Below are 20,729 nucleotides of genomic sequence, written 5' to 3' on the forward strand. Positions count from 1 at the left end.
CTAGGGGAGGGGTCTCGTTGGGGCACCTTCTCCCCCGGGGGTCAGGGGTGACAGCCCAGACCTGACCTGCAGCCCCTCAATGTTACACCTGGTTCACACGTCGCTGGTGTAACAATTTCAAAAAGTCATTTATAAACATTACATTGCAGGCTCGCGAGCTGGTGTAACGCACACAAACACGCATGTCATGTTTTATACACGTCAGCGTTCCAGGTAAAAATATATATTTAGAGACAGCACGACAGCTCGCAGGGAAGCGCGCAGGACGGCTGCTCGCTCGGAAGTGACGGCGCCAGCCAGAGGCCGGCTGGAGGCCTCAGCCCTGCGCCAGCAGCTGCGCCCTGCAGCGCTCCCGCAGCCGGGCAATGCTGGCCCTGGACAGGCTCCCGGGCTCCGAGAAGACTCTCTGCAACAGAAACGGGTTCGTTTAGACATTCCCAGCTTCTGGTGCTGGCCGGGCTGAGGCCAGCGGTCAGTGAGCAGAGGAAGGTCACTTGTGTCCTTCACATGCGACAGAGCTGATTGAAGCTAGTGACAGAGCTCCAGCCTCAGCACGGACGCCTGTGCAGGGTGAGGGGAGCCCTCCCCGGAAGACGAGTGTGAGGGGAGCCCATCCCACCCCCCCGCCCCCCGAGGGCGAGGGCGAGGGCGAGGGGAGCACTCCCCCTTCCCCAGAAAACGAGGGCGAGGGGAGCCCATCCCACCCCCCGGAGGACGAGGGCGAGGGGAGCACTTCCCCCCCAGGACGAGGACAAGGGCGAGGGGGACCCTACCCCCCTCCCCGGAAGACGAGTGTGAGGGGAGCCCATCCCACCCGAGGGCGAGGGGAGCCCTCCCCCTCCAGGATGAGGACGAGGGCGAGGGGAGCCCTTCACCCCCAGGAGGATGAGGATGACGGGAGCCCATCCCTTCCCCCAGGATGAGGACAAAGGGAGCACTTCCCCCCAGGAGGACGAGGGCGAGGGGAGCACTTCCCCCCAGGACGAGGACAAGGGCGAGGGGAGCCCTCCCGGAAGACGAGTGTGAGGAGCCCATCCCACCCCCCCGAGGGCAAGGGCGAGGGGAGCACTCCCCCTTCCCCAGAAAACGAGGGCGAGGGGAGCCCATCCCACCCCCCGGAGGACGAGGGCGAGGGGAGCACTTCCCCCCCAGGACGAGGACAAGGGCGAGGGGAGCCCTTACCCCCCGAGAGGACGAGAGCGAGGGGAGCACTTCCCCCCCAGGACGAGGACAAGGGCGAGGGGAGCCCTTACCCCCCGAGAGGACGAGAGCGAGGGGAACCCTACCCCCCTCCCCAGAAAACAAGTGTGAGGGGAGCCCATCCCACCCGAGGGCAAGGGGAGCCCTCCCCCTCCAGGATGAGGATGAGGGCGAGGGGAGCCCTTCACCCCCAGGAGGATGAGGATGACGGGAGCCCAACCCTTCCCCCAGGATGAGGACAGAGGGAGCACTTCCCCCCCGGAGGATGAGGGCGGGGGGAGCCCATCCCACCCCCCAGAGGATGAGGGCGAGGGGAGCACTTCCCCCCTAAGCGGATGAGGACGTGGGCGAGGGGAGCCCATCCCCCCCCCCCCAGGATGAGGACGAGGGTGAGGGGAGCAGAGGAGAGCTTACTGCAGGGTTGAGCAAGAACAGGCCGCTCGTGCCCCCTAAACGCCCCCAGGGACTTCAGCAAAGTGCTCTGAGGACCAGGGAGGGGGTCTGGAGGTGTGCGTGCAGCTGGCTCAGCTCTGAATGTCAGGCCTCAGGCTGGGCCACGTCTTGGGTTTCAGCCGCTGCAAAGCTCAGGAAAGTGCCTGAGACAGGGCGTCTGGGACACGCGCTCCTGCCCGCTCACACTCGGGTCACTTTTAAAATGTTGAATCCAGTCCGTGAAGGAACCATCTGATTCTGGAGTCAGAGGCCCTGAGCCACTGGAATTAAAATTGGGGAACGTCCTGTTTCCACCCCTTTACTGGTTTTGTGCGCGTGTGTGCTGAAGCCACACCATCTACGCCTGAGCCACTCGAGGCGTGGGCCGAGTGTCAGCTCTGCGCCCTTGGGGTCACCTTCCAGCTCCTCCTTTCCCCGCCGCTGCGTCCCCAGCACCCCTTCCATCTCTGTGAACCTGGCTCCTCGAGGGGCCTTGCGTCAGTGGAGTCGGTCTTTGTCCTCTTGTGACGATCACTGAACACGATGTCTCCAGGTTCCCCCAGGGTGGGGCGGGTGTCGGGCTCCCCCTCCCTTTCAAGGCTGAGGGAGAGCCCGTCGTGTGGGTGGGCCACACTGGTCCCCATGGACTCACGCGGCCTCGCAGGCTGTGTCCACGCTGCGACTGCGGGGAGTGCGTGTGGGCGGCCCTCCCAGGGGTCCCGCGTCCCTTTCCTTTCGGGAATAGGGCAGCGGGTCGGCTGCGTCAGACAGCAGCTCTCTGTTCAGCTTCTGAGGAGCCTCCACACTTTCCACAGTGGCTGCACCGTTTACACGCCTACGAACGGTGCACCGGGCTCCCTGTTCACACGCTCACCACAGCCGCTGTCTGTGGTCTGGATGACGGCCGTTCTGACGGGTGTGAGGTGGCGTGGGGTTTTGGTCTGCGTTTCCCCGATGACGAGGGAAGTGGAGCACCCTTCCGTGTGCCTGCGGCCTGCCTGTGTCTACTGTCTACTCAGGTCCTCTGCCCGCTTTTAGACGGAACTCCTCAGCTCCGTGTCCAGCCGAGGCCTCCGTGTGTCTGGACGTGGCCTGCACACACGCTCTCCAGTCCGGGGGGGTCACCTTTTCATCCGCCACTGCTTCCCTTTGCTGCACAGAAGCTTTCAAGCCCCATGTGGTCCCAGTTTGCTATTTTTGCTTTCCTTGCCTGTGCTGAGTTCTTTGAGTTCTGACCCTGTAACTGCTGACTCTTAGCAGCTCTGAAACCTACTCAGGGCCTAGGAGAGACGAGACTTGAGAAGCGGAAGCGGGAAGGGACTCAGACTTGTTTCCAGTAACAGAGAAACTGCCTGACGAGGAGAAGGGAAGGTGCCTGGGGGCCGAGGGGGACCCTGGGAGCAAGCCCCGGGCGACTCGGGGGCCGGAGAACGGACTCTGGAGGGCTCAGCTGACCTCTCCCCATTACAGTGCTCCTAGCTTCCGCGTGGGACCTAGGAGATTCTAGACGATCTGGGACAGGACTTGAGAGCCCTCTGATGCATGAACTGCAGTGCTGCGAAATACACAAGTCTGTAGAGACCCCCGGCGAAGTAAGCCCAGGGTCGCTTCCCATCAGCATGCAGCGAGCGGCCACACCTGCCGTGCGCGAGGACGCGCCTCTTTACGCAGCACTTGTCCTGCCGTGTGGGGAGACGCTCCCCCCGCCTCACCCTCTGCGATCCCCTTGCACCCACTCAGCTCACAGGGCCCAGAGCACGTCCAGGCCAGAACACCAGCCGCCCTGCCGCGGACACGCAGCCGCCAGGGACAGGCAGGCAGGCCGCCTGCCCTCACTGGGCACCCTCTGCACTCGGGAGCCCCCCGCTCCTCCTTGGAAGCCCCCTGCTCCTCCTCGGAAGTGTCGTGCTGAGCCCAGGAGCCAGACACCAAAGCCACACGGTCTGAGCGTCCGCACTGCAGTCCAGCAGAGGCTGGGCCGTGGGTGGCATGTGCCAGGCTGGGCTCCCGTGGGGACGGCGGGCTCCCTTCTCGGAGGCAACCACGCCTGGCCCCAGGGCTGCAGCCACACAAGCAGTAAGACCACCTGAACCCCCGGGCCGAGGGGCTGTTTCTGAGGAAACCGGGTCCAGGAGGCTCAGAGGCTGCCAGCCTGGGGGCAGCAGGCATGCCACCACCGTTGCACAGGGCGGCTGAGGGCGCGACGGGCCAGGCATTGGGGTCAGTGGCCCCCCTCAGCCCCCTAAACCCCCCCGCCCCACCCCAAGGGCCTGTGGGACGCAGCACCCGGGTCATCAACTCAGGTCAGCTGTCTACACAGCCTGCACCAGGCCTGGACCCCAGCGGCGGGGGACAGACAGGTGTGACCCCCCCAGGGCGGGAGCGGAGGCGACGTGGAGGGCTGAGGACGGTGGGCCCGGCGCCGACGGGGACGTCAGGGAGGCCCAGGAGGAGCCAAGGAGCAGGCCTGGCGGGCTCAGGGGGGGCCCCAGGTGGCACCCCCCCCACACAGCCGACGGCGTGGGGGGCGCGGGGTGAGCGCGCCGGTCTCCCGGGGGCCCCGCGCAGCCGACACCCACCTGCATGAAGCTGTGACACTCGGTGACAAAGCGGCCCCTGGTGATCTCCTTGAACTTCTCACAGAGGTCGGGGACGCTGGTGGCCTCCAGGATGGAGGCCTGGTGATGCTTGAGGAGGGTCAGCGCCACCCGGAAGATGATCTTGGACCCCTCGCTGAACAGGCAGTCCCAGACACGCAGCACCGTCTGTGGAGGGAGCGGCGGGTCAGCGCGCAGCCGTGCCGCCGGCCCCGGGCCCAGCTGGGCGCCCTTACCTCCACGGGCAGGACGTCCACGAAAAGGCAGATGAACCAGCGGGATGCGACCAGGGTCCACAGCACACCGTGGCTGTCCATCAGCGCTGCCACCGCCGGCAGCTTCGTCCGCACCAGCTCCCCGAGCACCTCCTGGTCCGTCTTCAGGCCCAGCATCGAGGGGCTGTAGTAATCTGCTGTGGGGGCGAGGGGGCAGGGATGTGGGTCTCACAGGCCCAGCATCGAGGGGCTGTAGTAATCTGCTGTGGCGGGGGGGGGGTTCCGGGGCAGGGACGCAGGTCTCACAGCCGGACGGCCGCAACCTGCGTGCCCCCCAAGCCAGGCAGTGGGGGGGGGGCCCTGGGACCCTTTCCAACCCTTTCCAGAGGACCACGGCCAGAGCGGAAGCCGGGCCAGCGAGCGGACAGTGAGGCCCCTGCTGGTACCCATCACGCCCGCCGCCCTTCTGTCTTTTGAAATGGATGTTCTCTTGCCAAGGAACTTTCCAGCTTGTTATCGTGGTGGGTCATCGTAACGGTGTATTTAACCTAATGCTGGAACTTTGCCATGAAATTTCAGTGAGCAATCTGCGTAATAAAGTTGGCCATTCACTGCGGCAAAGAGACAGACATTCTTGCTAAGTATTTTCGTTCAAACAGAGTCATTATGAGCGCTGACACGACAGTCACGTCACCGGTTTTCAGGGTGCGCACACGCCTAACTGAGCCCAAGGCTGGAGAAGCTGTCGGGTCAGTAACACCTGGGGCCTGGGGCGCCCCTCCCCACCATGCCCCCGCCCCCACAGCCCCACCCCGCCTGGCCGCAAGTCCAGCCCGCCGTCCCCTCTGCCCCTGACCAGGGGTGCCCAGTCTGGCCCCAGAGGAGGGGAGGCGGGCAGCTCTGAGTGGCTCAGCGGGGCAGACAAGCCGATTTGTGGAGCGCGAGCTCAGCGCGTTCTCACTTTGGCTACAGAGGCTTATGGCAGCTCCCGAAGAGTCAAGGTCACCCCCCAAAGCTCGAGCCGGTCGCCAGAGGGTCACGGAAACTCTCCCGCCAAGAACACGGACAAACCCCGATGGCCAGCCCTCCTGCGGGGTCCCGTCTGCACACAGAGGCTGAGAAACTTCTCAGGGGCCCCTGGTCCAGCCTCCCCTCCGGGGCCCGAGTCAGGCCTCTCCCAGGGACCCCCTTTGCACACAGCCCGGAGGTGTCAGCCTGGGGTGCGGGGGATGAGCGCGGCTGCAGGGCTGAGGGGTGTGCCCCGAGAGTCACCGCCCCAGGACAAGCCCCGCCGCCCGCCCTGGGCCTCGCTGTCCAGCTGCGGTGGGGAAGCCACCTGCTTCCCGTGTCACAGGGCAAACAGGTGGGACCAGCTCTTCGGGACGTGGATGCATTTGTTCATTAAGGGACGGGCTCCTCCCCGGTGGGACACCCCAGACGCCACCCCAGTCCCTGACGTGGTGGGGGGCGCAGCAGGGCTTTTCTGCAGGCTCAGGAGTCGGAGGACAGACGGGTCCCTGGAGGAAGAGGCTAGGCATAACCCTTCTGATGTACGACGAGCCATTTTGGGTCTGGGCCATCCTGTGATCTAGGCCTTTGCAGAAAAGGTCTCCGTTGCTAGAGGTTTTGTGGTTTTCAGTTGCTCAGTCGTGTCTGACTCTGTTGGACCCCGTGGACCGCAGCCCACCAGGCTCCTCTGTCCATGGGATTCTCCAGGCAAGAACGCTGGAGTGAGCTGCCATTTCCTTCTCCAGGGGATCTTCCTGATCCAGGGATCAAACTCGTGTCTCCTGGGTCTCCTGTGCTGGCCAGCGGATTCCTTACCACTGAGCCACCGGGAAACCCAGGTATAGATTTTAAGGGAACAAAAGGTCAACACACACAGCTACAGCCAGGCCAGGGTGACGACTGCCCCCCAACAGAGACGACCAGTCAGTGCAGACGGCCAGCTCTGTTCCCGAGGTAAAGACGAGCCTGCAGCACCGTCTTGAGCCGTTCCAGAACTCCGACCCCCTGGAGCGCTCAACCAGCAGGTCGCAGGGAAGCCGAGGGCCGGCGGTGCTGCCCCCTGCTGCCCTTGGGCTGCGGGCCTGGCCCAGGTCCACGCCGATCCTCCCGCCCCCAGCCCCAGCAGGACGGCGCTCGGACGCTTGGGTTAACACGGCTGCTTGCTGCTGGGGAGCCCCTGGCCTGGGAGAGACCCCCGTACTCCCATGAGAACCCCTCCTCCCGCCCTCAGCCTGGACTGTCTCTGGGCTCCTCGCCCACCGCCGGACGGGCCCAGTTTCAGAGAAACAGCGTGGCTGTGCGTGGGCGGCTAGGCTTCTGCCGACTGGGGACGAGAGGGGAAGCGTGAAGGCCCGCAGGGCCTTGTCTGAGCGGCTGACACGCTGGTGCCCTGCTGGGGGTGGCAGAGCCCGGGGGGCAGCACGGCGGCCCGGGACCCCGCCGTCTCCGCCTCGTTAGAGTTGCTCTCTCCCTCCTCTGCTTCGACTCGACTGCTCTGAATCGCGGTGTCGTGGGCACTGGGGGACGGCCTCCGGCCCTCGCCGCTGACGCCCAGCTTCACTCGGCGCTGAGACCTGGCCTCCCTGCTCCCGGGAGACCACGGTTGCCTCGCCCCAACTCGGGACCACGCAGGTCTCCTATTTTGTAAACTGCCTGTCAGGCCTATTCTTCACCTTTTCTGTCGACCCGTATCCACCTAGACTTTTAGGAATTCTTTACACGTTAATTCCATGGATCCCTTTTTACTCTGCAGACTATGTCTTGTGTCAAAATCAGTTTTTACTTCTAACATAACGAAAACGATCAATCGTGTCTTTCACGCTTTCTGAGTTTCGTTTGAGGACCTTGTTCCTGCTCTGGAATCGCACTGTTCTCTGACTCGCTTCGAGTTTCAAAGTTTTGCTTTTTCATACGTCTAGAGTCTACCTGGAATCGAAATAAGGGTCCAGTTTTGTTTTCTTCTCTATAGACAATCAGCTGTCACGGAATGATGTTTTAACAGTCTTTTGCTCGATACAACTCACGTACCGAGTACAAGAGATGGACAGACCTGACTGTCCCTCGCTAACTTGGCGACTGCTGCAGCACCTAAGCAGCTCCAGCACCCTCCCCTGCAGACTTCCCCGGCGGCCAGTGGCAAAGAACCCGCCCGCAATGCAGGAGGCCCTGGTTTGATCCCTGGGTCGGGAAGATCCCCTGGAGAGGGGCATGGCAACCCCCTCCAGTGCTCTTGCCTGGAATGCAGAGCAGCCCGGTCGGCCACAGTCCACGGGCTCGCAGAGTCAGGCAGGACCGAGGGGCTAGACAACAGCACCACTCCTCCCTCCAGCCCTCCTGGCGTGGCCCTGCCAGTGACCCTTCCGCTGACGAAGCCACTACCCATCCTTAATCTATGGATTAACCCATCCACATGTTGAGCCACACATTTAAAGAAACACTACTCTATAACCATCGCTCAGCTCCGGGTGCTGACATCAGGGTCATGTCAATGAGCTCCGCGTTCGCGTTCTTCCTGAGACCAGTCTGCACCACAGGAGGGCTACACCAGCTTCACAGCGCGAGTGGATGAGTTCATCTGTCTCTGTTTCTTAGAAACTGGGAATTATCTGTCCGTTCGAGCTCTCCTGAGACACTTTTCTCTGCATTTGGCCTTTCAGGGGTCCCGTTCCAGCTCTGCTGGCCTGTACGCTCCCACCGTCCATTCGGCTCTTCACTCCACTCAAGCTCTCTTGCGGCTCTTGGGACTCCCTGCAGCGGCTCCCGTCCCGGCGCCCCTCGCACTTCTAGACTCCTCATCCCCTTCCTTCCTTATCAGTCTTGTCAGACGCCTGAGCATTTCAACAGTTTTCCCAAAGAACCAGCTTCGGTCTCAGCTCAGCTTTCTGTCGTGCCGTTCCCTGTCCCTAACCTCCACTCCGTGTATGTGCTCGCACACGCAGAGCAGGAAGCTGGAGACGCACACACCACCCCGCTGAGCACGGGCGGGGAGCACGCGCACACACCACCCCGCTGAGCACGGGCGGAGAGCACGCGAGGGACGGGGACCCTGGAGGAGAGCGTCCACGGCGCGCCCTCCGTCCGTGCTGCAGTTTTGGAGCTTCTGAGAGGAGGATGTGTCTGTGCAACTTGGGTCTGACAAAGACAGAAGCAGCTAATCGCAGGATGGGCGTGTGCTGAAGTGGCCTAGCTTGTGTGCCCAGGGGCCTGAGGACGCACACAGCCCTGCCCAGCCCCGGCCGAAGGAGACGGCGGCCCCCGCCCCAGCCCTGCCCGCTCCTCTGGAGCTTTCCTTTGGCTCTGAAGCGGGACCCATTTTGCTGCACTGACTGAATCCAGCGACTGCTGGGAGCGACACGTTCCGACTCTGAGTCTCTCGAGGAACCACGGGGAGGGGCGCCTGGAGCCTCGCTGCCCCGTTGCCCGAGGTCCGCCCTCCCCAGCCCTCGCCTGTCTCTCTCAGTTGCTGTCGCGGCTTCTAGGCTTTGCTCTCTGAAGTTCCCCAAAGTCCCAGACGCCACCTGGAAGTGGTCACGATGGGAACCTCCATCATAATCTGGTCTCTGATGTAACTGAGCAAACGGCTCAGCGGCATCCAGGCTGAGACACAGCGCCGCCCGCGGGGTGGGGGTGGCGGGGGAGAGGTCGCCGCTCCGCTGGGCCCCCACATCTTGGGAGCGTCTCAGCTCAACTCAACTGCAGGAAGACTGCCAACCTCAGCTCTCAAACGACGCCTTATGCTTCGTCACGCCCGGACTTGTCAGCGGCATCGTTACAGCAACACCAGAAATCGAGTCACTCTTACTGCGGGATCCACGCACCTGGGAGTATTCTGCCCACCAGGGCGTCCAACAGCCAGAAGGCTTCCTCTTCACTCTTAGTCACCAGGATCAGATACCCCGCGATGAAGTTCATCCCCTGAAATCAGACAAATGTCACCAGGATCAGACACCCCTTGACGAGGCTCACCCGCTGCAATCAGAGGAGGCCCGCGCTGACACCGGCCCCACCCCCAGACCCTGCAACCGTGTGGCGGCCGCCGCCGCCGCTGCTCAGTCGCTCCAGTCGTGTCTGACTCTGTGCGACCCCATAGACGGCAGCCCACCAGGCTCCCCCGTCCCTGGGATTCCGCCTGCTAACTCCCCGTCTTCCTCGTCCTTCCCTAGAATGCGCGCGATCCTGGAATGACCGTCCAGGGTAGCGTCGGCCTCACGGCTCTGCCATCGACAGACACGTGTGGTCAGGACTGACTCTTGGGACTCTGCCTTAGAACCGGGCAGGGCGCGTCCTCGTGAAACTCTCACCAGGAGAAACCACTCGGGCCGCTCGGGCGCCGCCACCAACGGCTCTGAATGCCCAGCCGTCCTCTCGGGAGGCTGGCCTCCAGCTCGGGGGCCTGGAGCGTGGGGACCCCACCCCCCAGCCCCGTCCTCCTGCCCACACACCCCCAGACACCACGGCCTCCAGTGTGCACGGCAGGAGGGCCCGGCAGCCCAAGGACTGGCTCCCGACACGGCTCTGCTCATGGTCTGGGCTGTGGACACGCATCCCTGAGATGCTGCACACAGAGGACCTCCAGGCGCACGAGAACCGACCCCGCCGCCCGCCGCGCCGCCTGACTGCCCGGGGGCCCGGCTTCCGGAGGAGGCCCTGCATTCCGTGCCGGCGCGCCGTTCGCACTCACCCACACGTGCATACACGCACACCATCGGCTCCGAGGCGACAGGGTGCTGGTCACCCACGTCCCACAAACACAGCCTGTGTTCACGTCCACGGCTGCCCCCTCCCGCCCCCGCAGAGAGGCCCAGCCCGGGCTGTGGGGGGCGTGGGAGCCCCGGCTGGGCGAGGCCCCGGGGTCCGTGGGGGGCCTGGGGCTCACCTGGCAATAGCCCCTGACGTGGTTGTGATGCCCGGGCTGTGGGGGCGTGGGAGCCCCGGCTGGGCGAGGCCCCGGGGTCCGTGGGGGGCCTGGGGCTCACCTGGCAATAGCCCACGCCGTGGCTGTGATGCCCGGGCTGTGGGGGCGTGGGAGCCCCGGCTGGGCGAGACCCCGGGGTCCGTGGGGGGCCTGGGGCTCACCTGGCAATAGCCCACGCCGTGGCTGTGATGCCCGGGCTGTGGGGGCGTGGGAGCCCCGGCTGGGCGAGGCCCCGGGGTCCGTGGGGGGCCCGGGGCTCACCTGGCAATAGCCCCCGACGTGGCTGTGATGCCCGGGCTGTGGGGGCGTGGGAGCCCCGGCTGGGCGAGGCCCCGGGGTCCGTGGGGGGCCTGGGGCTCACCTGGCAATAGCCCACGCCGTGGTTGTGATGCCCGTAGGCCAGCAGCACGTTGTACAGGGGGCCCTGCAGGCAGGGTTCCGCGTCCTTCCGGAAGCGCACGTTGTCGGGGAAGGTCCTGTTCATGTCTGCGGGGACCCACATAGCACTCAGGGCGTAAGCAGAGGCCACCCCGGGCCCCCAGCAGCCTCCACCGTCGACTGGACTCAGGGGCAGAGGCGGCTCCGGGCCCCCAGCAGCCTGACCAGGGCCGCCAGCAGCCCGCACCCCTTACTCTCCAATCAACACCACCATCAGCTCCTCTGATGAGGCCCGGCTGCCGGGTCCCCAGCGTCTCCTCCCGTCCCCACGCTCCCAAGTGTGGGTGAAGTGTGAGCACTTTACATAAAGCTTTGGAAATTCTCCCCAGTTCTTAACACTGAGAACAGCAGCAGGCGGGGCACCTGAGAGCCCCCTTTGGAGACAGAGAGACAAAACTGAAAACCACCCAGGAGACGCTCGTGCTAGAGAGCCAGCTGCAGCGTAGGAGACCTAGAGCCGCGGTGCCACCCTGGGTCGGGAAGGTCCCCTGGGGAGGGCCTGGCAGCCCACTCCAGGCCTCTTGCCTGGAGAACCCCATGGACAGAGGGGCCTGGTGGGCTACAGTCCATGGGGTTGGACACGACTGGAGTGACTTAGCACAGCACAGATAAACTTACCACCGCCAACTTCTGTCTGCAGGAGGGTGCCTGGCGGCCTCTCCCACCTCTGCCACCCCCTCCCTGCCCTCCGTTACATTTCTGTGAACCTGAGTCCAGGGCAGAGTGGGGGGGGCAGACGGACATCCTCTGACCCCACCTGGAGCAGAGTGGCGGTGTCAGTGAAGGGACATACGTAGACACCATTGATAATGCAAGGCCTCCCGGCGGCCTCGGGGATTCTGCCCCCAAGCTCGGGCCCCCAGCCCTGCACCTGCCCACGAAGACCAGGTCTGAGCCGAGCAGCAAACGGGCTGCCTCCAAGCTTGTAATTTTCAATCATATGTTTTATACAAAAAAGATTTCTTTTCCCTGGAAATCTAAACGTTCTCCAAACCGGCACCTATCAGGGGGAGGCTGGCTGGGCTCCCGCCTGTGTGATGGTCTTTACGACGAGAAGCTTTAGCAGAGGTTGAAATCTTTCTCCCTGGCCCCCGCACCGGAGGCAGACGTGGTGGACGTCCCGTCTGGGCTCAGGTGCACGACGTGCCTGCTCTGCTGACCCTGCCCCACAACTGATGCAGGCTTCCTGACCACAGACCAGAGCGGCCGCATGACCCAGCGGTCCCACCTCGGGGTCTGTCCCCAAAGCACTGAACGCGGGTCTCGGAGAATCACTTGACACCCTGTTCAGCCAGAATTCACTGTAGCCAGGGGGTGGGAGCAGCCCAGGTGTCCAGGGACCGAAGACGCACACACATGGGGCCTGGTTCAGCCTCAGGAAGGGCGGAAGCTCTGGCACACACACAGCCCGGCTGGGCCTCTCGGACACTGTGCTCCGTGGAATCGACCAGACGCGGAAGGGCAGACACTGCCTGATTCCACCACGTGAAGTCTAGGGGGGTCGGACTCAGACACAGGGAGCAGACGGTGGAGCCAGGGCTGGGGGTGTCGTGTGCAACGGGACAGAGGCTCCCACTGGAAAACCAGAGAATGGGAAACTGCGCGCTGTGCGCGCTTCACCGTAATTAAAAGTGTCCAAAACTGTGCACCAAGTAGAGCCTTTAAAATTCACTTTTCAGACAAACAACCACCCGTCACTTGTGGTCTCTCCCTGCCCATGTCAGCGCTGCTGGGCCTGCGGAGGGAGCCCATGCTCCCTGCAGGTCACGACAGCATCTGTCCCTGGCCAGAAGGGGTCAGGGTGCGGCCGGCAGGCTCAGCGGCAGCGCTGGGATCCGAGACCCCCCGCTCCTTACGTTGAGGACACGCCGCTTTCTCACTGTCCCCAGTCAATCCAACCTCCCAGACATTTCAAGTAACCAACTTTTTAAATGAAGAACTTTGTGTTTGATTTTCTCGTTCTCAGAAGCTGGCAAAATCAGAGAAGCAGATGCCTCCTAAAGAGCTACTTATTCAACTTAGGTGAACCGTTTTTCTGAGGACTCTGCACTTGTGAGCGCCCGTGGCCGGCGAGGAAGCTGGGGTCACGAGACGGCGGCCAGGGCGTGAGCGCCTCTGGACACTCGGCATCGGCACGGAGAGCGGGGCGGCGCGCAGCTTCCTGCAGCTGTGTCTCGAGGCCGCGGGGCCACCCAGCCCTCGTCAATTCTGACAGATGGCTCAGAGGCTTCCTCACGCCCCTGGGCAGCGTCTTGCAGAAGAAACCCGCTCTCCCCACCATTTTCCTTACCACCTAGCTGCCCGCTCGAGGATTTTCTGAACCAATTCTGACCATTGTCCTCCTGTCAAATAAGCCCGTTCTGCTTGTCCTTTGAGAAAGTGGGAGTCAGGTGCGCCTTTGACAGCGTAGGTTTCCTCATCCGCATCACAGCCGAGAGTCTGGGTGCAGACACACTTCCCCTGGGGGAGGCGCCCCCACCCGCAGGGCCGCCCCACCCTGGGGGCCTCCCCAGCCCGGGGCCGAGTCACCTGTCCGGATGGCCTCCTCCAGGCTGGCGCTCCGCTCACCCTGCAGGAGGCGCTGGTAGTAGCCGGGGTTCCGGTCCATCCGGGCCTGGGCTCCGCTCACCCCCATCCAGACGCGGGCCCGGTGCTCCAGCGGGATGCCCTTGCGGATGTAGCGCTTCACTGAGAAAGGGAAAGGGCAGTTTCAGACGGGCCCCGCTCCAAAGGTTTCCATGGATAGCTCTCACGAGTCAGTAAGTCAGACGTGAAAGGCAAGACAGGCATGTCCCGCCAACAGGTACAGGCCCTCCCTACAGAAGTCCGCTCTCCCCTCCCGCTGAGCGGTCGGCGGGCCGCAGCAGCCCAGCCTCCACCTCAGCAGCGGTGCAGGGACACGGGCTGCCTCCCATCCCCCAACCCGGCCCACCCCGCAGCCCAGGGCAGACGCCACCGTCCTGAACACAGGTCGGCACTGGCTCAGGCACTGGCTGTACCGAACAGAAAAAAATTACAGGACAATGTCCTAGGTTACAAGCGAAAAAGGCGCTGCTGCTGAAATCTTATAACTCAAGCTGACAGCCACCAGTCGACGAGCTCCTGAGAGCGCCTCCCCGAGGCCAGGTCGCGTGCGCCCGCCGCTCTCGGGAGGGCGCTCAGGATGGGAGTTTGCAGAGGCTGGGGGGGTGGGGGGGGTGACGAGGAAGGCCCAGAGGAAGGGAAGGACAGACGTGAGCACCACCCGCCAGAGGCAGAGAAAGCCAAGAACCCTCTGCAGCTCGGAGGCACCTGTGCGGCCAGAGGATCACGCGTGGCCAGAGTGTCTCGGCCAGCGTGACGTGGTCCCCCCACTACTGGACGTGGTATTTCAGCCTACCAAACACAGCAATCATTCAGCCGGACCGTCCCTCCAACCTCCTACTATTTACACACCACCTCAGGGCTCGGCATGCCCAGGGGTGCCCTGAATTAACCCTCTCTCAACTCCAAGGGGAGGGTCAGCCCTAGCTTTGGGCAGGGACCGCTCCCACTGAGACACAGCAGAAGGAAGGGACATACAGACGCTCCTGGCAACTCCAGGGACGGGCCGCAGAGAGCGGAAGTGAAAACACCGAGACAGCGTCACTTAGGCCAGCACCAGACACGCGAACACGCAGAGAACCGCTCAGGCGGCACCCTAAGCGCACACCTGCAGAGAAGCCAGAGAACCAGAGAAAGGGCGGGAGAGGCCGGCGCACCTTCAGGACCCCTCTACAACCCTGCGGCTTCTCCCAGCCCCTGCTCCCCCGCCAAGGCTTTCACCCACGCCCGGGCCTGCAGCTCAGCGCCCGGGACCACACAGGAGCGGACCGTGAAGGCGACCGCTGCTCTAGACCTTGCGCCTGCTGGGGATTACCTGACTGTGCGTCTGTCCACACTCACGGGGCTACACGCCAAGAAGAGTGAACTTCGTTTGCAAAGTTTTAAAAAATGAATATAAAGTATAAAATATGTGGGGAAGGAAGTGGCAGAGCCCACTCCAGTACTATCGCCTGGAAAATCCCGTGGAAGGAGGAGCCTGGTGGGCTACAGTCCGTGGGGTCGCAAAGAGTCTGAAAAGTGAAGTGGAAGCTGGTTAAACCCCCGACTCTGGCGTCGGATGTGGCTAGGCAGACCATACCTCGATCACGCCTCGGTTTCCTTCCAAAACGGAAGGAAAATGGGAAATTCCCTGCAAAGTGGAAGCGAAGCCCAGGGCCTGGACTACAGTCAGGGCCCCGGACTCCCGGGAGGTTATGAAAAGAGCAGCCATGTCCAGAAGCTTCAGAGACTCAGGGCTTCTGCCGCCATCACTGCCTGCGACCTGCTTGACGCAGTTTCTCTGGAAGAGAAAGAAAGTGGTCCTCCCACGCCCAGAGCAAGGGCAGGGCTGACGCACTCTTCATTCCAACACGCGGAGCAGTGTAACCTGTGCCGCAGAAACAGAGAAGCTCGGCCCGAAGAATTAACTCCCGGCTGTCTGCCCCAGGAGTTAAGCAGGTTCCCAGGGTTTGTTGTTGTTTTTTTTTTTTTCATATTTGTCTTTAAACATGTCTTACAATTTCATTCTTATTCAGATGGTGCTAACCCCCTCGCCCACGGGGCAGGAGAGAAAGAAGCAAACCGGAAGAGCTCCTCTCGTCAGGTCCCTCCACGCCGGGATGGACAGAGGCCCAGGGGCAGCTCCCTGCCCAGGGGGGTGTGGCCGGCTAGGTCGAGCGCTGAGAATGAGTGAGCAATCGCAGCTCCTGGTGGATCTCCTCACCAACAGAAAGCAAACACGGACCCACAGCTAACACCCTCAAGCAGGCTGAGTGTCAGCGCTCATCTGCGGACCCGGACACAAGTCCTCTCAAAAGAGAACACACACAGCAGAACCCAAAAGCAAGACACGGTTGAGGAACAGGGGTGAAGGCAGTCCTCCAGGTGTGGTCGCCGGGGTCAAGGTCGGGGCCCCAAACGGAGCTCCCACTGCCCACCCGGGGCCCACGGCCCTCACGGCCTCCCTCCCACGGACGCCACACAGCTGTGGACACTCCGGCCAGCCCGGACCATCTGGCAGGAAGAAACCGTATTCCCGCTTCCTGACTAACAAATCCACTCCTGGTTACGCCTGACCACTCCCTTGGACTGCCACGGGTGCTGCGGGAACCCCGGCCGTCTCACCCGGAGGCCACACCAGCTCAGCGGCAACACCCCGGGCACAGAACTGGGCGAGCCCACAGGCGCCTCGCCAGATTCCCTGGAAGAACACCAGGCCGCTACGCCCTCCAGCTCACCTGGCGGTGAACCTCACTCCCAGGCCAAGGCTCACCAGGGATCAAGCGTATTTGCTCCTGAGCCTGTTACACCATAATTACAAAGTTTAACAAACATTACATAAATTCAAAAGCTAAAGCAAAAAAGAAATAATGGCAGTTTCAATAAAACCAAATTAAATTTTCAGAAAGAGTCGAAATGTGCTCCAAAAAGGCAAGTGAAGTGAAAGTGAAAGTCACTCAGTCCTGTCCAACTCTCTGCGACCCCATGGCCTATACAGTCTATGGAATTCTCCAGGCCAGAAGACTGGAGTGGGTAGCCTTTCCCTTCTCCAGGGGATCTTTCCAACCCAGGGATCAAACCCAGGTCTCCAGCCTTGCAGATGGATTCTTTACTAGCTGAGTCACAGGGAAGCCCTGGGCAAAAGCAGAAACAAAACAGAACCGTCATACCAGGCAACTACAAAAGTCTAGGAAGAGAGCTAAGGTCTGGAAGGCTCTGCACTCAGGCGGCTTCTACTCCCGATCCCCTGGGAAAGCAACACTGGAAACCAGACAGCAGTCAGTAGTTCCCACAGGGGTTGTGTGTGGATGTGAGAGCTGGACCACAGAGAAGGCTGAACGCCAAAGAATTGATGCCTTTGAACTGTGGTGTTGGAAAAGACTCTTGAGAGTCCCTTGGACTGCAAGGAGATCCAGCCAATCCATCCTAAAGGAAATCAGTCCTGAATATTCATTGGAAGGACTGATGCTAAAAAAGCTGAAACTCCAATACTTTGGCCACCTGATGCAAAGAGCTGACTCACTGGAAAAGACCCTGATGCTGGGAAAGATTGAGGGCAGGAGAAGGAAATGACAGAGGATGAGATGGTTGGATGGCATCACCGACTCAACGGATGTGAGTCTGAGTGAACTCCAGGAGTTGGTGATGGACAGGGAAGCCTGGCGTGCTGCAGTCCATGGGGTCGCAAAGAGTTGGATGCAACTTGGCGACTGAACAGCAACAGTTTCCGCAGGAAAGATACAGAATTAGCATGCCGGCGCTGCGCATAGAAAAGATGACCAGCCAGACGCAAACGGCAGAACCCAAAGGGAACGCACGTCCACGCGAGTGCCACGTATAAAGGGGCACGGCAGAGCCCAAGGGGAACGCACGTCCACGCGAGTGCCACGTATAAAGGGGCACGGCAGAGCCCAAGGGGAACGCACGTCCACGCATGTGCCATGTGCAAAGGGGCACAGCAGAGCCCGAGGGGAACGCACGTCCACGCGAGTGCCACGTATAAAGGGGCACGGCAGAGCCCGAGGGGAACGCACGTCTACGCGAGTGCCACGTGCAAAGGGCACGAGCGCCTGCGCATCTTGCAGTGATGGTCTGCAGCGTAAACCGGCTCTGGGTCCCTGTTGGACAGGAGGCCTCCTCCTGCATGGAAGCGAACCGTGCGCCCTGTTCCTGGGGGGATGGGGAACAGTCACCAGCCGCCCCCCACAGGACACCGGGGCCTGGGCAGCTGAGAAACTCAGGTCAACTCACACCTTCGAGTGTGACCAAGATGTTCTCCCACGTGCAAAAGTTAAGTCTATCTTTGTATTTTTATATACTTGTACATAACTTTAAAAAACAAATCAAAAGAAAAAATGAAGCCATAGACGGCTGGAAGCATGTTAACGCCCAGCAGCAAGGCGGGCATGGCCCTCGGTACTACTAAAGACACCTGCCTTTCAATGACGGATGGCTCTTTAAAGATACAGCTTGATCTGATCGCCTCCCCCCACGCTTGCTTAAAAACTGACTTCTTTCCCCCTGGCTGTCCCCCGTGTGCCCACCTGAGCTGCTGCGGGCCGTGCTCCACCTCTGGCCCTCCTCTCCTCACCCCTAACGCTCTGGTCACACAGCTCAGCCCCCCGCGGATGGGACCCCTGTCCTCACCCCTTCATTGTCGTTAACACCGTGTCAGGAGGCCCCCGGGGGCACACTCCTGCCCACCCCTCACCTCCAGCGGGCAGGTCTGGCCTCTGTATCCTCAGCTAGGGAGCAGGCAGGCAAAGACTTCATTCATTTATTCAACAAACAGCTAAGGGACCGTCCAGCCAACCCAGCCGGCACAGAGGGATCTTGACCCCAGCGCGGAAACTAAGGATAAAGTGAGACCCACACGTGGAGGCCCAGAGAGGCAAGGAGAGGGCAGGAGGCGGGGAGCTGCGGGGTGGGGCTGGAAGGCTTCCCGGAGGAGGCGCTCCAGTCCAGACCTGAAGGAGGCCCCGGGTCACAGCGTGGGGCGCGGAAGCCGGGGAGGAGCTGAGGGGTCCAGGGAGCCCCCCCGCTTTCTCTCTGAAGGGAGCAGGGAGCGCTCCGCACAGAAGCCGGCGGGGGCACTGCCCTGGCCGCTCGCTCTGAGGAGCAGGAAACCCGGCTTCTTCTGGAAAGACGGCCACGGGCGCCAAGCGTCTCAAAGGGCGAGCAGGCCCCACGTCCAGGCGAGGAAAGGGGGCCTCGCACCTGGACCGCGCAGCGCCCTCACCCGTGCGCCTGCGCGGGGCACGGCTGGGATAGGGGCAGCGCCCCTGGCCTCGAAGGAACCCCAAGTCCTGAGCGGCCCCGAGCGCACGCACCGAGGACCGCACGACGTGTTGCGCACCCTCTGGGTCAGGCGCCGAACTCACCGGTCATGCTCCTCTGGACAGCACCTCCGCCCTTTAGGAGTCTGGACCATTTGATGGCCCTCCTGGTGAGGATCGCCAGGTAGGCGGAAAAAAACTCTTCGTAAGCTGCATAATCAAAGTCCTCAGGCCTTTCAAACCCATACGGATCGATCCTGCCGCACAAAAAGGCGCAGAGTGAAGTTCCGCGCGCACGTGCACGCGGGACCCTCGGCACCCCGCCGCCCGGGCCCCGCGCGGGGCGCGCGGGCTGCGTGCCCCCCTCCCGGCCCCGCAGCGGCGGCGGCGGCGGGCCGAGCGCGGGCGCGCACGCAGCGCAGGGGCCGCCCAGGGGCGCGCGGGCGCCCGCACCGCCGCCCCCGCCCGCGGCCCGGCCCCGCGCGCCCACCTGGGGACACGGCCCCGCGCCGCCTGCGCGCGCCCCGCGGCCTCCATGCCGAGAGGGGCGGGAGGGGGCGCGCGGGCCGCGGGGCCGGGGTGCCGCGTTCACCTCCCGGGGCGCGGGGCGCCGCGCGTCCTTCCGCCGGGCCGCGGGCGCCGGGAGGCGGGGCCGGGGGCGGGGCCGGGGCCGGGGGCGGGGCCGCCTGGGGCCCCGGGGGGCGGGGCGCGGCCCGCAGGGAGGGGGCGGGAGGGGCTGCACCTGCTCCGGCGCGCGGAGCCGGGAGCCCGGAGCCGGGGCGGCGGGGCAGGGGCGCGGGGGCCCCGGCGGGGGGCGAGGGAGGGGCGCGGGGGGATGGGGGCGCGGGGGAGGGGCGCGGGGGAGGGGCGCGGGGGGTGGGGGCGCGGGGACGGCCCCCGGCGGGGAGAGGGGCCTGGGCCCCGGAGGCTGGCGGCCCGGCCGGCGCGCCGGCTCCCGCCGCCCCGCGCCCCGGGGCCTCTCTGCCGCAGCCGAGGTGGGAGGAGGTGAGTCCAGCTTAGATTCTTCAGACAGCCGGCCAGGCCTCCGTGCCCCGCGGGTCCAAAGGCCGGCGTCCTGACCTGTGACCGATGGTTTAATGTTCTTTTTACAGAAAACGATCGTCTTATATTTAACTTGTTCTCTTTCAGCCTACACTTTCCCCCCTGAAAATAACACGCGAATAAGTGGATCTTAATCCGGGTGCCACCGTCCCCTCCCCCACCCCGGCGGAATCAGCCTGTCCCTGCCTCCCACCGCCCCAAACGAGGCTCAGAAGGAGGGGTGCAGGCGCTGCTCATAGCCGCCCCCCCACCCCCCGCACTGCCCACGCGGGAGGGTGGGCACGCCCTGCCCAGTGGCCGTCTGGGGTGACCAGGGCTGACAGTGCCCGCGTCCCCTCCGCTCCCAGAGGAGTCAGAGGCGCCCCCCCAGGCTTCTCCCCACAGATGCACAGGACTTGGGGAGGGTGAGTCACGGCTGGGAGGGAACAGACGTGCCGCCCAGCCTGCAGGCCTTTTACTCCAGGGGACCCGCCTGCAGACACCAACGTGGTGGTCGCCATGCGTGTGCCGGCAGTTCTGCCCTGGCCTAGGACAGCGTCCTCCCTGTCAGGCCCCGCGCGCGTCCTGGTGTTTCCATGGATGGCCTGAAAACCGCCTCTCGTATTGGGAGGCCGTGAGAATGTGCATAAGCTGCATTTTGAGTTTTACTTTGGAAACGCGGTGAGATAAGAGGATTTTAAGGTTCTTTAAGGTTTAAGGGACTTTCGTAGCCTCCCCGGCATCCCAAGGGTTCTTTTTAAGAACTGGGCTCAGAACAGCAGAAGTCAGGCGTGGTGAGGCACCAGCCCACTGACGCCATGGAGCCACAGGCTGCACGGCCCACTCCACCGGGCCCGGCCCTTGGGGACAGTGTCTCCCTGGGACTCTGATGTTGTTTCTGGTGGCGAGTGCCTGCTCGGCTGTTGTGAACTCGCCTGGCGCTCAGCATTGGTTTTTCCGGAGCGTCCCGTCGGAGGGCTGAGCAAGGAGCCTGGAAAGTAATTTGGGGAGCATGCCTGCCCCAAAGTGGGGGCGTCTGTCTGTC

The 20,729-nt window shown here is 63.2% G+C and overlaps 1 protein-coding gene across 4 annotated transcripts; it reads right to left on the bottom strand.

Moving 5' to 3' along the window:
* Positions 1-207: 207 nt before the first annotated feature.
* GRTP1 (growth hormone regulated TBC protein 1) lies at positions 208-19,291 on the bottom strand. 4 transcript variants are annotated; one of them, XM_042255098.1, is made up of 8 exons: positions 19,134-19,291; positions 18,749-18,900; positions 13,374-13,493; positions 10,729-10,853; positions 9,271-9,367; positions 4,466-4,641; positions 4,212-4,397; positions 208-406 (listed from the first exon to the last, which is right to left on the bottom strand). In XM_042255098.1, exons 1-8 carry the CDS (start codon positions 19,178-19,180, stop codon positions 317-319), a joined length of 993 nt encoding a protein of 330 aa, XP_042111032.1. In that variant the 5' UTR covers positions 19,181-19,291; the 3' UTR covers positions 208-316. The 4 variants fall into 4 exon arrangements, with proteins under 4 accessions (XP_042111032.1, XP_042111031.1, XP_042111030.1 ...); XM_042255097.1 differs by having other exon boundaries at positions 4,466-4,638; positions 13,335-13,493; XM_042255096.1 differs by having other exon boundaries at positions 13,335-13,493.
* Between the last annotated feature and the right edge of the window lie 1,438 nt (positions 19,292-20,729).

This window comes from Ovis aries, chromosome 10 (genome assembly GCF_016772045.2).
Source record: "Ovis aries strain OAR_USU_Benz2616 breed Rambouillet chromosome 10, ARS-UI_Ramb_v3.0, whole genome shotgun sequence".
Lineage (NCBI taxonomy): Eukaryota > Metazoa > Chordata > Mammalia > Artiodactyla > Bovidae > Ovis > Ovis aries.

What these genes read in the sequence shown, in the direction of transcription:
- GRTP1 (XM_042255096.1), bottom strand. Translation starts at nt 19,180, where the DNA reads ATGGAGGCCGCGGGGCGCGCGCAGGCGGCGCGGGGCCGTGTCCCCAG. An exon ending in TGTCCAGAGGAGCATGACCG is followed by an intron (nt 13,494 to 18,748) that starts GTGAGTTCGGCG and finishes TCCCTTTCTCAG; the next exon opens with TGAAGCGCTACATCCGCAAG. An exon ending in GGAGGAGGCCATCCGGACAG is followed by an intron (nt 10,854 to 13,334) that starts GTGACTCGGCCC and finishes GGGTCCCCGCAG; the next exon opens with ACATGAACAGGACCTTCCCC.